The sequence below is a fragment of the Suillus discolor genome (genome assembly GCF_016758755.1).
Source record: "Suillus discolor strain FC423 chromosome Unknown F5147scaffold_42, whole genome shotgun sequence".
In the NCBI taxonomy this organism is placed as follows: domain Eukaryota; kingdom Fungi; phylum Basidiomycota; class Agaricomycetes; order Boletales; family Suillaceae; genus Suillus; species Suillus discolor.
Window position 1 is genome coordinate 90832 of NW_024541289.1, and position 12451 is coordinate 103282.

The following is a 12451-nucleotide window of genomic DNA, read 5'->3' on the forward strand; positions in this document are numbered from 1 at the left end:
ACCGAACTGAGCACAAGTCGAGACAAGCTCCTATTCGATTATCAACCAGGATAATATTGTGTACAACAGCGAAACATTATTTAAGAATACGACACACGTCCTCCAAAATTAAAGATAAATTCATCCGCAGAGAGCTAAAACGCAAGTGAGAGTCAGCGCATTAGTCTCACATATCCGTGCACCAAATCTCCAGCTTCCCCTCACTCCTCCCCTTCAGGTTCGCTCGTGCAGTCTCGATGGCAAGTTCATAATCACTACCGTCTCTCAAGGTCACTTTCACATCATCTTCATCGTTGAATTTGAGACCCAGACCATCCATAGTAGTGCCAAACTTGCTCGTCACGCGCTCGACGAATTCTTCGAATGACGTGTCGGGCATCAGCATCATTCCACGCACATCGCCTTGGTAATGCAACTGCAACAAACACGGTAAACCACCTGAAATCACCCAAGAATACGATAGAACGGACCTTCACACGGATATTTGACAATTCATAGGAATCATCATACTCCTCACTCACATACCCCTCCTCTTCCTCGTACGCTGCCTTTGGCCGCCTCTGCGTCGTTCGTCTGTTTGGTTTCCGACGCATGCTTCCCCCACCGACGCGGGAGATATTGACAGCGCTTGGCGTCTCGGAGTTCAAGGGTCCCTTGTTGCCGAGCTCATTGCGTGAGGGTATCCGCTGAATCATCGAGCCAGTAACCATAGTCCCTGGACTTGACTGCGAACTTCCCTGAGGCCACAATACCACGCGATCCACGTCCTTATTGGGTAGCGATTCTTGCACGACAGAACGTGGAAAATCTTCGGTATAGGAATCAATGTAGTCATCAAGGAAATTTAGCTGTCGAGCCGATGCTGAAAAGTCATTAATATAAAATAACCGACGGTTTCAAAAACACCTACCCTCTTGGGGAGGGGGAGCGGCGCGGAGCACGAATGGCACCTTTGGTACAGCAACACCAGGCTGGAGACTAGATGGCGGAACCTGATATCCATTGTCAGGAAGGGTCTGGGTTTGGTACGGCTGAGATTGTTGGTTCTGATTGCGTGGCTGCAGCGGCTGGGTTTGATTTAGCTGCTGTGGGTATTGTTTCGGCACCTGCGGTGGATCAGGATAGTATTGTGACGCAAATGGGGGTTGGAAGAGGCCTCCAGATTGATTGACAAGCTGGCTAGGCAGAGGTTCTTTTGTCCTTGTAGTCAGTCCTCTTGATACAGCCACGCCTGAAGGGGCCATGGGACGAATAGTAGTGTTGCTGCGGGAAGGTGCAACAAGGTTATTCCTCGCCAAAGGTGACGTGGGTGACAGGGCAGGTGCATCGTCGGTTGAAGGGCGACTAGAAGCGAAAGTAGAAATGTTGATGCTCGCAGGTGCGGCAGTGTTGCTCCTCGACAAACCTGATGTGGAGGGCAGGGCAAGTGCCATACCAGCAGTAGATGGGAAGGCCGGGGTGGACCTCAGACCCGCGATCGTTGTTTTAGAGCGCTCAACACTAGGCCGGTCAACGGGTTCGGTACCTGACGGGTAATGAACATCAAGCAATCGAGAGAGTAGACAATAATAGAGCGTACGTGGCGGGGGAACAGTTGCACTTCTCCTCAACCCATCGTCGTCATCTCTTTCTTTTGCTTTCTCACGGTCCTCCTTGAGTTTCTTGACGCCAGTGAATTCAGTGAACGCATCAGTGGCGTCTGATGCTGCAACAAGTTTCTGCACAGTAGTGACTTAGCGACGGCCAATACACAGACGAGATGGAGACGTACCGCCTTCCCAAGATAGTCTTTACTTTTGGAATTTTTGAGCTTATTCTCTGACGGGCGGTACAGCACGCCAACAGGCTAAAAACATGTGGTATCAGGTATCATCGCTGGAAAATGAGGAGAATGACCTACAATACTAAAGACCGTATATCCCTCTCCACGATCTTTAATGGCATCGTCAATTACGTCGTGATCTTCGGTCACCTTCATATTGCGCGCATTCTGCATCTCAGCTAGCCCCTCGGTCGGGTAGCCAAGGTAGATTTGAGAAAGACCTTTGTTGAAGAGCACCTCAGGTGAGAACAGTTTGAATTTGAGGCCAATTTGTGCATAGTTACTGCAAAATAATTAGAACAACAATACATGGAAAAGCTCACAAAGAACACTGACATGGCTTGGTTTCCACGAAGATAGAGTAGCGCATCATTAAAGTTTTGCAAAGCAATATCGTATCGGCTCAGCAAAAAGTTAGACACCCCGCATTGAAAGTAGCTGTTCCCGAGAAGTTTTGTCAGCTTAACATGAAAATGACATAACAGTCAAGAATTGAGAGATAACATACGCAATAGCAAGGAACGGATCAAGAGCTGTAGCAGCCATGAATTGCTCGACTGCAGCCTCATGCTCACCAATCGTGGCATAAATCAGGCCCATGTTTGTGAGGATTTTGGAGGAATCCGCAATGCGCTATTGCAGCAGGGATTTAAGATGTGGCAAGTGTTAATTAAACGAGTAACGCACCGAAAATGAATCCAGGGCCTTCTCGAAATCCTGCTCGTCATACGCCTTCAAAGCTGCTGCCCATATCTCCAGCTCTGCTTTCAACGATGTAGCCATGGTGTTCAGGGTAATGTGGAGGTACAAAAAGCGTGCCAGACGCAAACGAGTCTTTTGAAACAGATGCGCAGCAACAAAGTACCTGCCTGGAAGGTTGCAACGGAAGGACAAGGAATGAAAATAAGAAGCGATATACTACTAGGGAATTCTGATCAATGTGGGCCGGCCCCGGAAGAAAACAAAAAACTGTAAAAGAAAAAAGAAACCAAAAGAAGTTAAGAGCTGAACGAAGGAGAAAATGGACGCAGTCACAGGATCGTTGTATACATTTCTGGTGCAATAAATAACCCATTATCACGGGCAGTGCTCCAAATTAGGCTAAACATAAACCGGTGGCAGTGTACGGTCGATGTAAGTAGCTACAAGGCACATCAGCTGTTCACCGCGCTCACGCACTTTGCACAGGAATCAGCATAGCACAACGTACTAAGGGGGCGCATACAAAGTGATAACTTGACAGTACATTGCTTGCATATCCGTGGAGGACCCCTCAAGACAGTTGTTCTGATTCGGGCTATTAAAAGTACGCCGCATTAACCTGATCTGAATTCTGATAAGTTAGTTTCCCAGCTTGGACTGGTTTAGTGAGTCTACCACGGACCCTTCAATAACACGCATGGGCAGATGGTTACGAGTCCCATATCAGTGCTTCAGCATTGCCGCTTTCCGGTGATATGGCTCCAACTCTCTCGTGCACAAAGCCGTCCTTTGCCTTTCGTTTTCCTCTTTCAAAATCACCTACCTCTGTCTCTTCAAGTTTCTGCCGCTTAGGAACTCAATATGGACCTGGCAGACCCGGCCCACAAGGGGGGATCACATCAAGCTGGCCCAGACTTGAGCAAAATCTAATTTTATTCTAGAATTCTCATGTTCATTGTCCTTATAAGCTCAAGCGCTGTTGCTGTAGATGGCGAATGCAGATCTTGTCCATGCTCCAACACCGGCGAACGGGTCCCGGCGTCAGCTATTCATCTGGTGAATACAAAGTTGCTATTAGACTTGGCATCTACGACGGCAAATTACATGATCGAACTTTCACAGTTCATAGATTATCAGCATATCTCAACCCATCAAATTTTGCAGATGTGCTTTTCCTCACAACCTTGCGGGAAGTCGGCCTTTAGGTGGGTACGAGTTGTTGAATTTTTTCCAACTCAGTGTGACAGATGCATGTAAGGTTTGGCTGTGCACATGCAAATATTGATGGGAGATGACTAGTACTAACAGGTTGTCCTTCCGGCAAGGATACCCGAAGGACGAGACAAGGCAAGGCGCCAATTTGCACCGGATGTGGCGCCCCTGAGCAACGTTCAATACCAATTGCAAATCTCGCAAATGCACTCGGATTTGGCTTTTTTAAACTTGCCGTCTGGATGGGATACCGCCTAGCGCACACGGAAGATCATAACTCCCGAGGAATGGATCATGGCGCTTCGATGCGTACGCAATGCGGGCTCTAGTAGGCTCTAGTGCGAGATACATCCTCATCCCACCAAAATATTACTCGTCTAACGCGTTTTTCATCCTGTGCGATGTGCGTCATTCAAAGTCGGAAACTGTTTCTAAATTGACATTGTAATTTGTATCCATTGCGGATTATACTCTATGTATGACAGTGCTTTCTGATCTATAGGACCCCCGTGTCCCTTCTGATCGTGAATTCTAATTGTCATATATGTCATAGGCATGATTTACAGTATGTCTTAATTTATAACAGCTCGACCAAACATTTGGTAAACTTCGGTAAACTGTAAAATTCAGAAGATAGGTCAAGCCCGGCCCAAATCAGACTGTACGCACGGCAGGAGTTGATGTTACTGTTCAAATTCAACTTGACTATCTATTTACCTAGTCCGAGGATCAATGTGTGGAAGTCATTCACACTGCGCAGTGCGGGGAGACCAGCAATATACTTCACCGGCAAACGTCGTGGTGTGTTAATCAAGAAATAATGGAGGCTATCGAAAATCCCTTCGAACAAGACGACTCGCTTTCTGTTGCTTTCAGGTAGCTCCTCCGATCAGATGTCGTCTCTAGCCTATATGATAGAGATCGCGATATGATCGGTTACCTGTTCGGACATGGGACGCATCAAGAGGCATCAGGTCGCTAACCCCATGCATCATTAGATGCATGTATTAGTTCAAATTGCCCATAAAGACAGACATGTGTGAGATGACGATAGGACGAGTGACCTGGCGGAATGAATAGTAACCGATCGTATACTGCCAGTGCATAGGCTTGTGTAAGATGAGCTGATGCAACAAGCGTTCAAGTTCGAGGTTACATCCGTCCATATATTTGTCACAATGTTCCTCAAGGCAAGACCGTTGGTCGAGGGGCTTAATGTGTTGGCTCTTCCCTCCGATTTCCGGTAAGACGAAAAGTGCCGCGGAGTATTTCACTGATCGGAATTCCTACATAGCTTGGGGCTTCAGGCCAGGGGAGGTCCCTTTTGCAGGATTTTGGGCAGTGCTAGTAGTAGCCTATCACATGACAATACTCATCAACGGACTCACGAAGAATTTCGCATCCTATGCATTCCCGACTACACTTTCAACCCCTCGTCCGTTACAACCCCATTTGCGTATGTCAGGCGACTCGCCTGGAAGGCTTTGCACCGAGGCATGCAACACGTAACTGATCATACGATCTTATGACAAGGAGGATAATGAGAGAAGCGGCACAATTAGCATGGCCATTCGAAACACAGCGGGGTTTTAACTCCGCTGAGAGTGCCATTAGCTGTCGTTGTGTCCCAGACCGGTCAAATCTTTGGCATTCTGCAAAAATCAGGGAATAGAATATGCAGTAGAAATTATCATGAGTGGGGACTCAACTGGATGAAGTAGCAGGGCCAAAGAGAAGTGCAAGCGATGCATGAACATGGGACACTACTAGCGGCCTTATCAGCCCATCGGGCATCAGGGGGAATCAGACAAACAACTTGTCTCTATCGCAGTCTTGTTCAAGGCAGAGTGCCAGTGTAGATTTTCGAGGGTGCAGTCAATACATGTTCCTCATTTCCCGGAAAGTATCGGCGCCAATGGAAGTGGAGAAATTGATTCGTTCAATTGACTCGGCCAGCTGTTTGATGTTCAACTGGAACCATCATCATGTAGCACATGCCTGAATGGACCTGGAAAGGGCTGGACTTCACCATTTGACAGTACCTTCAAATCGCGCTGTTCAGAGTCCAGATTTAAAGGTATGGGGAGCTCAATAATATTTGAGGTGACATGAACCTAGGTGGGTACAACTGTCCTACATGATGCTAACACGCTTTTGCGACTCGCAATATGTGAAAAGAGCTGCAGTTCGGTCTTGACACTACTCATTGGAGAGGCCACACCTGACAAGCTGAGGGACTAGCAAACCAACCAAGCAACTGCTGGTGGCCATGGAAGACTGAAGACCTAGTAACCTTACGAAAACATGGCTCTATCTTATATGGACTACTGGACCTCTGACACCTCCGATAACCTCTGGCACTCCTCTCTGAGGCCAGATCCCTATACTACCTCGTCGTAGACTATACTTGCCGGGCCCCTATAACGTATTGAGGGGACACAATTGATCATAAAACTATGAATTAGGCTTACCGCATTTCAACACCCTTTGCAACGTTCTCGATCAGCGAGCAAACAGATCAATGAAATCAAGCCACGAACCTTTTCCTTCCAACTGATCTGGGCTTTCAGTTCTGTGCAGCCAAATAAAAGGACGACGTCGAATCCAAATTCATAATATTTCGATTGATCTAAAGCCGATCTTTTGGGACGAAGTGTTCGAGATAGCTCGCGGAGGTCGGCATGAATCGTGCATAGCGTGGCAAATGAGGCTGAATTGGATCAAGTCAGCATGAGTGTGTTTGAGCCGCGCAGAACTCATACACCGTTCAATGTCCAACCACCGCGGCTCCCGGAGGGCGCCCTTGTAGCACATTATGTCCGTGCTGTAACTCTTGCATTCGGCAAGAGATTTCCGGGTAGCAAAAAAGGGCTTCCGGAATTCGCGTTGCTCAGATACTTGAGTTCCCTGTAAGGCATATCAGCATGTGCCGAATGATTGGACGTGCTTTATTCACCTTCAGCAAGATACTCTCAAATTGTTCTTGGATATACGTTTTGCCGTCCACATCGATGACAGCTTTATGTCGTCGGGCTAGGTGTTCAGGATCTTGAAAGTTGTACTGCCATTTGCATTCAATGCCATAAGTGACACGTGCAACTCGAGACGACACTAGGTGGTCAATGTAGAACGAAACTGCTCCATCAGCAACAGCTTTATTGCTGCAGTTACCTGATGAGTAGGAAGTAGCCACGTTGACAGTCAAGGGCTTACGCATGAGCATCAGGGCGACAGAAGTTGATGCCTAAGGGTAGAAAATATTCCTGGAGTCTCACGAACAGCCGATCGCTGGCAGCGAAACCACCAACTAAACAAACCAACTTCATGACGATATCACGATCCATCCAGTTATGAGCGAAATATGACGCTCACATTAATTGGAATCGAAGCCGCGCGTCTCTGCTGCTCAACAGCCTTGATGATCGCTTCGATGGATGGTTCAAACAAGTTGGCGACGTCCTGGCTGCAAAATCAAATATGAATATCGTCATGAAGGTATCCTAAATAATATGGACGAACTCAGCCAATTTCAATTGCCCTGATCGAATGTTGTACTTCAGATCCTTGTCACGGATAGTACCAAACTTGGTGTAAGATGGTTCATCGGGCTTACGGAACCCAAGTTTCGTGCTGTTGTCGAAGGTTTCTGTCATTTGTGCGATAATATCGGGGTTGGAATAGTGCTCCGAGCCCAAAAGCTTCTCTGGGCAATCAAATGACTATCAGTTTTTGGTTCCCTGTATGACTGATGCATTCACAGACCTTGTAGAAGAGTACGAGCGCGACTAGTAACAAAGACTGAGCCCTGCAGGCAACCTGAGTGGGCTTCAGCAAGATAACAATACAGAAAAGCGGGGCTCACATTCAGCTGGGGCAATCTCCTCGAAAGAGGTCGCAGATGGCTTCATCGAGTAGCTGTTGAGGTTGATGGTTCCACCTCCGGCATCAACAATAATGACTCCCTGGCTGTCAGTTTGATCTTCCTTATCGTCGGAGTAATCTGGCACCTCTGTAGGGCCTGAGGTTCTGGAGAATGCATCGGAATATTCTGACACCTCTGTAGGGCCTGGGGTTCTGGAGAACGTATCAGAGCAATCTGACACCTCTGTAGGGCCTGAGGTTCTGGAGAACGTGTCGGAGCAATCTGACACCTCTTTAAGGGTTCTGGGGAGCGTATCGGAGTAATTTGGCACCTCTGTAGGGCCTGAGGTTCTGGAGAACGTATCAGAACAATCTGACACCTCTTTAAGGGTTCTGGAGAACGTATCAGAGCAATCTGACACCTCTGTAGGGCCTGAGGTTCTGGAGAATGTATCGGAGCAATCTGACACCTCTTTAAGGGTTCTGGGGAGCGTATCAGAGTAATTTGGCACCTCTGTAGGGCCTGAGGTTCTGGAGAACGTATCAGAACAATCTGACACCTCTGTAGGGCCTGAGGCTCTGGAGAACGTATCGGAGTAATCTGACACCTCTTTAAGGGTTCTGGAGAACGTATCAGAGCAATCTGACACCTCTGTAGGGCCTGAGGTTCTGGAGAACGTATCGGAGCAATCTGACACCTCTTTAAGGGTTCTGGGGAGCGTATCGGAGTAATTTGGCACCTCTGTAGGGCCTGAGGTTCTGGAGAACGTATCGGAGCAATGTGACACCTCTTTAAGGGTTCTGGGGAACGTATCGGAGTAATTTGGCACCTCTGTAGGGCCTGAGGTTCTGGAGAATGTATCGGAGTAATCTGACACCTCTGTAGAGCCTGGGGTTCTGGAGAATGTATCGGAGCAATTTGGCACCTCTATAGGGCCTGGGGTTCTGGAGAATGTATCTGATGTAATCACATTAGTAACACAGAAATGAAGACTCGCTTCGCCCTCAGTCAAGAGGTGCACGTGCGATTGCTCCTCTTTAGATGATATAAGGCCAGCGAGCTCAACAGCGCGTCTAATTTGTTGTTGTTGTTGGCCTTCCCAACCGTTCGGATGTGTGAATACGAACTCGATGGAGTTCTTGATCGATCCCCACAAGCCCAAATGTGATTCCTGGATATAAGTTCGAGCGCATTGGAAGAGGTAGCGCATGAAGTCAGCGAGGACTTCTACTGCAGATTTGCCTTGTGGGAGAGGTTCTATATCGCCTTCTCGTATGTGAGACGATGCTAGATGCTTGGGGCGAAGATGAAGTTTCCACCTGACCAAAATTAATATACAGCCTGTGTTTTATTCTCGACGATATACATACCATGCAAGCTTCACCCATTCCTCGTCTTCTGCCTGTTCGATGATATGCTCCTGCAGAGCCTCAGCACCCACGGCTCGGACGTTTCCCTGAAGGTCGTAGTAGAGAATTGATGGTATTTTGGAATCACCTCCGACACGCTCTTGCCCAGGATATCTGCAATCCCACCGTGAGCCATAGACATAGAGCTCGAGCTGGCCACTAACCTTGCTACTCCTCGAATTATAGACACCTCCCCTGGATCTAGTATACAATACGAGACTCCACTGAACGTGGTCCCAACATCGAATGCAAGCACTAGCTTTCGCGTTGGTCCTTTATATGGTTCCCGTGAAAGCATGATAGTAATCTGAAGGCAGGCGATTCATACATCGAAGTTTATATGTAAAAGGGCATGCTTTACATTTCAAAGGTCACACGGTCACACACCAAGTTTAGAGGCGGAGATCAGGGCGTGCGTGTCTCGTGATCGTGCTATAATAGAGCAAACGCATGTCGTGCATCTCCTATGATCCGTTCTGAAACAGGACAGAGCCTCCAATTTGGAGCCTTAGTATTACGCCTAGTTCCACTCACTGTGGAATTTATGTAAGTTTGGATCTTCGTATGTGCGTTCGGAGCTTCAGCTACTATGTGTACATGCATTTGACATATGGGCATTGACATCAACTTGGTGTTTTCCGCACTGCCATTCAGCCAGGTGTACACGGCCTGTTGAAGTGGCATCAGATTTGAGACACTGCGCCGGGCCGCCTACAGCTAGTAAGTCCCCCGGGAATCTGGTCAGTGCCAGTAAAGTTCATCACCAATTTTATGACTGACACTCAACGTGACCTGGTTTGCTTTCAGTTGTTGCAACAGCGTGAAGTGATGATTACACTTGTAACATAACACGAACTTGCCTGCCCTAAACCATGATTCTTCACTCGGGCCCTCAACAAGGCCTTGATCAGGCCTCAGTGACTATATATTCATCTACGATCGATCTCTAAGGGAGACTAGTCATTCACAGTGAATTACACCTTTTTTTTTAGCCAGTAACAGCAAGTTATGTTGCTTCTTTTCACTTTGTGAATATTCTAACACCTCGGTCGAGAAGCCAGTCCAGGTCTATTCAAACTCGTGCATCAGTGATGGCCGTCATTTTGCCAACGTGATCCAGGATCTATTTGCCTACTATGTACTTAGCGTGCATGTGACAAGCTGTCTACGTCTACGACTGAAATAGTCCAGAGATCAACTCCTTTACATCAGAATCAGTATACCATGAGGCCTGACTGTATGGTCACGGTATGCTGAATGCTGTGATGTTTACATTTTGCTGTACAGTATACTGTTGCGATGTTGGAAACACTCAACAGTCGCCGAAATCACTGCGTGAGTCCCTTGAGACTAGTCATGCCCCCCTAATGTATTGCATCAGAAGTTCTGTGTGATACGTCTATAATGACTCATCCGAGAACTGGGTCTCCCTCAGTAGGGTTGTTATAGTCGATCAGCCGCTTCCAATAAACAGTGTGTAATTAATAATCCTCAACCTAAATTGAGAGTTGAGCAATCGATTAATCAGCTCGAGATCGTGATTGGCATGATCACAATGTTCCTCAAGGCAAGACCATTGGTCGAGGGGCTTGATGTGCCAGCCCTTCCCTCCGATTTCCTGTAAGACGAAAAGTGCCGCGGAGCATCTCACTGATCGGAATTCCTACATAGCTTGGGGCTTCAGGCCAGGGGAGGTTCCTTTTGGGCAGTGCTAGTAGTAGCCTATCGTATGGCAATACTCATCAGCGGACCCGCGAAGAATTTCGCATCCTATGCATTCCTCACTACACTTTCCCGCAGTGCAGGGTGTGTCGCACATCTCTAATTCGCCCAGAATGCTACTGGTCTTTTGACGCATCGAGAACGTTCAAATGGCTGACCGATCACATCGCGAGTTATCACTGGGACAGACTTCACGTTTTCTGGCTGTCATCTTTTACATGTTCTCGACTAGAGGCGCTGCAGCGTGAGTAGATCGTCCAAGTGATGTAAACATCTGGCAAATAATGCTGAGCAGTATTTTTAGGCTCCATACTTCGGTCAGGACATACCCGCTACTTGAAGCGCTGGATATACTGTCTTTCGTTGTTCCTTTTCCACTGGAAAATACAATAATTCGTCTGGTTCGTGTTGGTGTAGGGGTCCCATTCCGGGTATCACTTCATCGGGGCGTGCTGTGACTATCGCAATTGCATCGAGCCCATGAGTGCGGAGAATGGCGGTGTTGCTGTCAGTCGCTGGCAACGCCTCGTCCGCTACAACCCCATTTGCGTATGTCAGGCGACTCGCCTGGAAAGCTGGAGAAAGTCCATGGCAGTCCATGTGGGTGAAGTGATTTGCCCTGCATTCATAGCCTTTTGATGTGCTGTACATGTCTGGGCGTGCCTTCTGTGGGCTGGGTACATGAACGACCAGAGCCTCCCATTCGGCGTGATGAGTTCATCGCGCCATTCCTTATCTGCCTGACATATGGTCGTTAGATCATAACTATTCACGAAGGAACTGGAGGACCTTCATCTAACTCATATGGCCACTGGATGCGCCGATTCCAGACGAGCCGCAAAGGGGCACGGATGGCCTGTGCTAGATTGGTGGTGGATCACTACTTCAAATTTTGCGCGCCTCGTTGTTGTTGAGGCTCTGACAATAGAGGAATGCACCTGGCATAGTAGGCTGAGTAACTGACAAAGTTGCAGGCAGGTCATTAGACTCACGTAATATACTCGTCATAGGTAAGCTTCAAAGCTTTGCATTCTGCCACGTTGGTAGGGCAGAATCGACACTGATTTCACGTTTGTTCCACAACTTGAAACGATCCGCACTGTGAGGTCGGGGCCGCCCAGCTACGATCTTGATGGTCCATATCTCGCTTGACTAGAATACATTTGTAATGGAGAAAGAACTGCCTTGAACTGGGATGTGAATGTGACGGAGGCATTAGAAGGGAGAGCATTCGACTCTGCGAAACCGACAGTAGTGGTGGACGAGATAGTAGTGATGGAACCATACGATGCAAAGACTCGCACTTGATATCTAGTGGTCCCACATCAATGTAACAGTCGAAGTGCCATCAACTTGATTCTGCCACCTGCCACACTGGCCCGGGCAGAACGTGGTTTTGTTGAATTCTGCTCGTGGAACTGCTTCAAAATAGTTCTTCCCACACCGCTAGAGCCTGCTGCGCATGCGTTCTTCTGCCCTTCCTAGTCACGGTGTTTCAGGCTCATAGTGTACGTACAGATGAAACAATTCCATTGAAACTGATTCCGAATCTGAAACGCGCAGCAACGACGTGGAGACCGCCGAACGAAAATATAAGATTGTATCTGCTGCCTAAGTGTTGCCCTATGCTTGTCTCCGAGAAGACGGGAAATGAGCTAGAATTTAGAAACCAGATGTTGTGCAATGTGCACAACAGAATAAACCGGCATGATCAAATTTTGC

General features: G+C 47.8%; 3 protein-coding genes across 3 annotated transcripts; 1 reads left to right on the top strand and 2 right to left on the bottom strand.

The window, feature by feature from the left end:
- Positions 1–11: 11 nt before the first annotated feature.
- F5147DRAFT_704685 (uncharacterized protein) lies at positions 12–2878 on the bottom strand. Its single transcript, XM_041437906.1, has 9 exons — positions 2510–2878; positions 2331–2455; positions 2159–2260; positions 1901–2105; positions 1772–1846; positions 1580–1718; positions 911–1525; positions 471–862; positions 12–415 (listed from the first exon to the last, which is right to left on the bottom strand). Exons 1-9 carry the CDS (start codon positions 2603–2605, stop codon positions 167–169), a joined length of 1998 nt encoding a protein of 665 aa, XP_041290718.1. The 5' UTR covers positions 2606–2878; the 3' UTR covers positions 12–166.
- A 3035-nt stretch (positions 2879–5913) lies between these two features.
- Positions 5914–9356, bottom strand: F5147DRAFT_615286 (uncharacterized protein). The gene is made up of 13 exons (XM_041432521.1): positions 9172–9356; positions 8969–9121; positions 8474–8917; positions 7599–7702; positions 7499–7552; positions 7256–7439; positions 7109–7199; positions 6950–7056; positions 6693–6897; positions 6499–6643; positions 6277–6446; positions 6208–6221; positions 5914–6154 (listed from the first exon to the last, which is right to left on the bottom strand). The coding sequence occupies exons 1-13, from the start codon at positions 9303–9305 to the stop codon at positions 6118–6120; spliced, it is 1842 nt and encodes a 613-aa protein (XP_041290719.1). The 5' UTR covers positions 9306–9356; the 3' UTR covers positions 5914–6117.
- An 875-nt stretch (positions 9357–10231) lies between these two features.
- Positions 10232–12037, top strand: F5147DRAFT_762182 (uncharacterized protein; the record flags this gene model as incomplete). The annotated part of the gene is made up of 9 exons (XM_041440575.1): positions 10232–10255; positions 10295–10342; positions 10536–10627; positions 10679–10813; positions 10962–10973; positions 11034–11130; positions 11207–11329; positions 11507–11675; positions 11904–12037. The coding sequence occupies 9 exons, from the start codon at positions 10232–10234 to the stop codon at positions 12035–12037; spliced, it is 834 nt and encodes a 277-aa protein (XP_041290720.1).
- Between the last annotated feature and the right edge of the window lie 414 nt (positions 12038–12451).

What these genes read in the sequence shown, in the direction of transcription:
- F5147DRAFT_704685 (XM_041437906.1), bottom strand. Translation starts at nt 2,605, where the DNA reads ATGGCTACATCGTTGAAAGCAGAGCTGGAGATATGGGCAGCAGCTTTG. An exon ending in CTTCGTGGAAACCAAGCCAT is followed by an intron (nt 2,106 to 2,158) that starts GTCAGTGTTCTT and finishes ATTATTTTGCAG; the next exon opens with TAACTATGCACAAATTGGCC. An exon ending in TGTCAAATATCCGTGTGAAG is followed by an intron (nt 416 to 470) that starts GTCCGTTCTATC and finishes TGTTTGTTGCAG; the next exon opens with TTGCATTACCAAGGCGATGT.
- F5147DRAFT_615286 (XM_041432521.1), bottom strand. Translation starts at nt 9,305, where the DNA reads ATGCTTTCACGGGAACCATATAAAGGACCAACGCGAAAGCTAGTGCTT. An exon ending in GAATGGGTGAAGCTTGCATG is followed by an intron (nt 8,918 to 8,968) that starts GTATGTATATCG and finishes AATTTTGGTCAG; the next exon opens with GTGGAAACTTCATCTTCGCC. An exon ending in GGAGATTGCCCCAGCTGAAT is followed by an intron (nt 7,553 to 7,598) that starts GTGAGCCCCGCT and finishes AAGCCCACTCAG; the next exon opens with GTTGCCTGCAGGGCTCAGTC.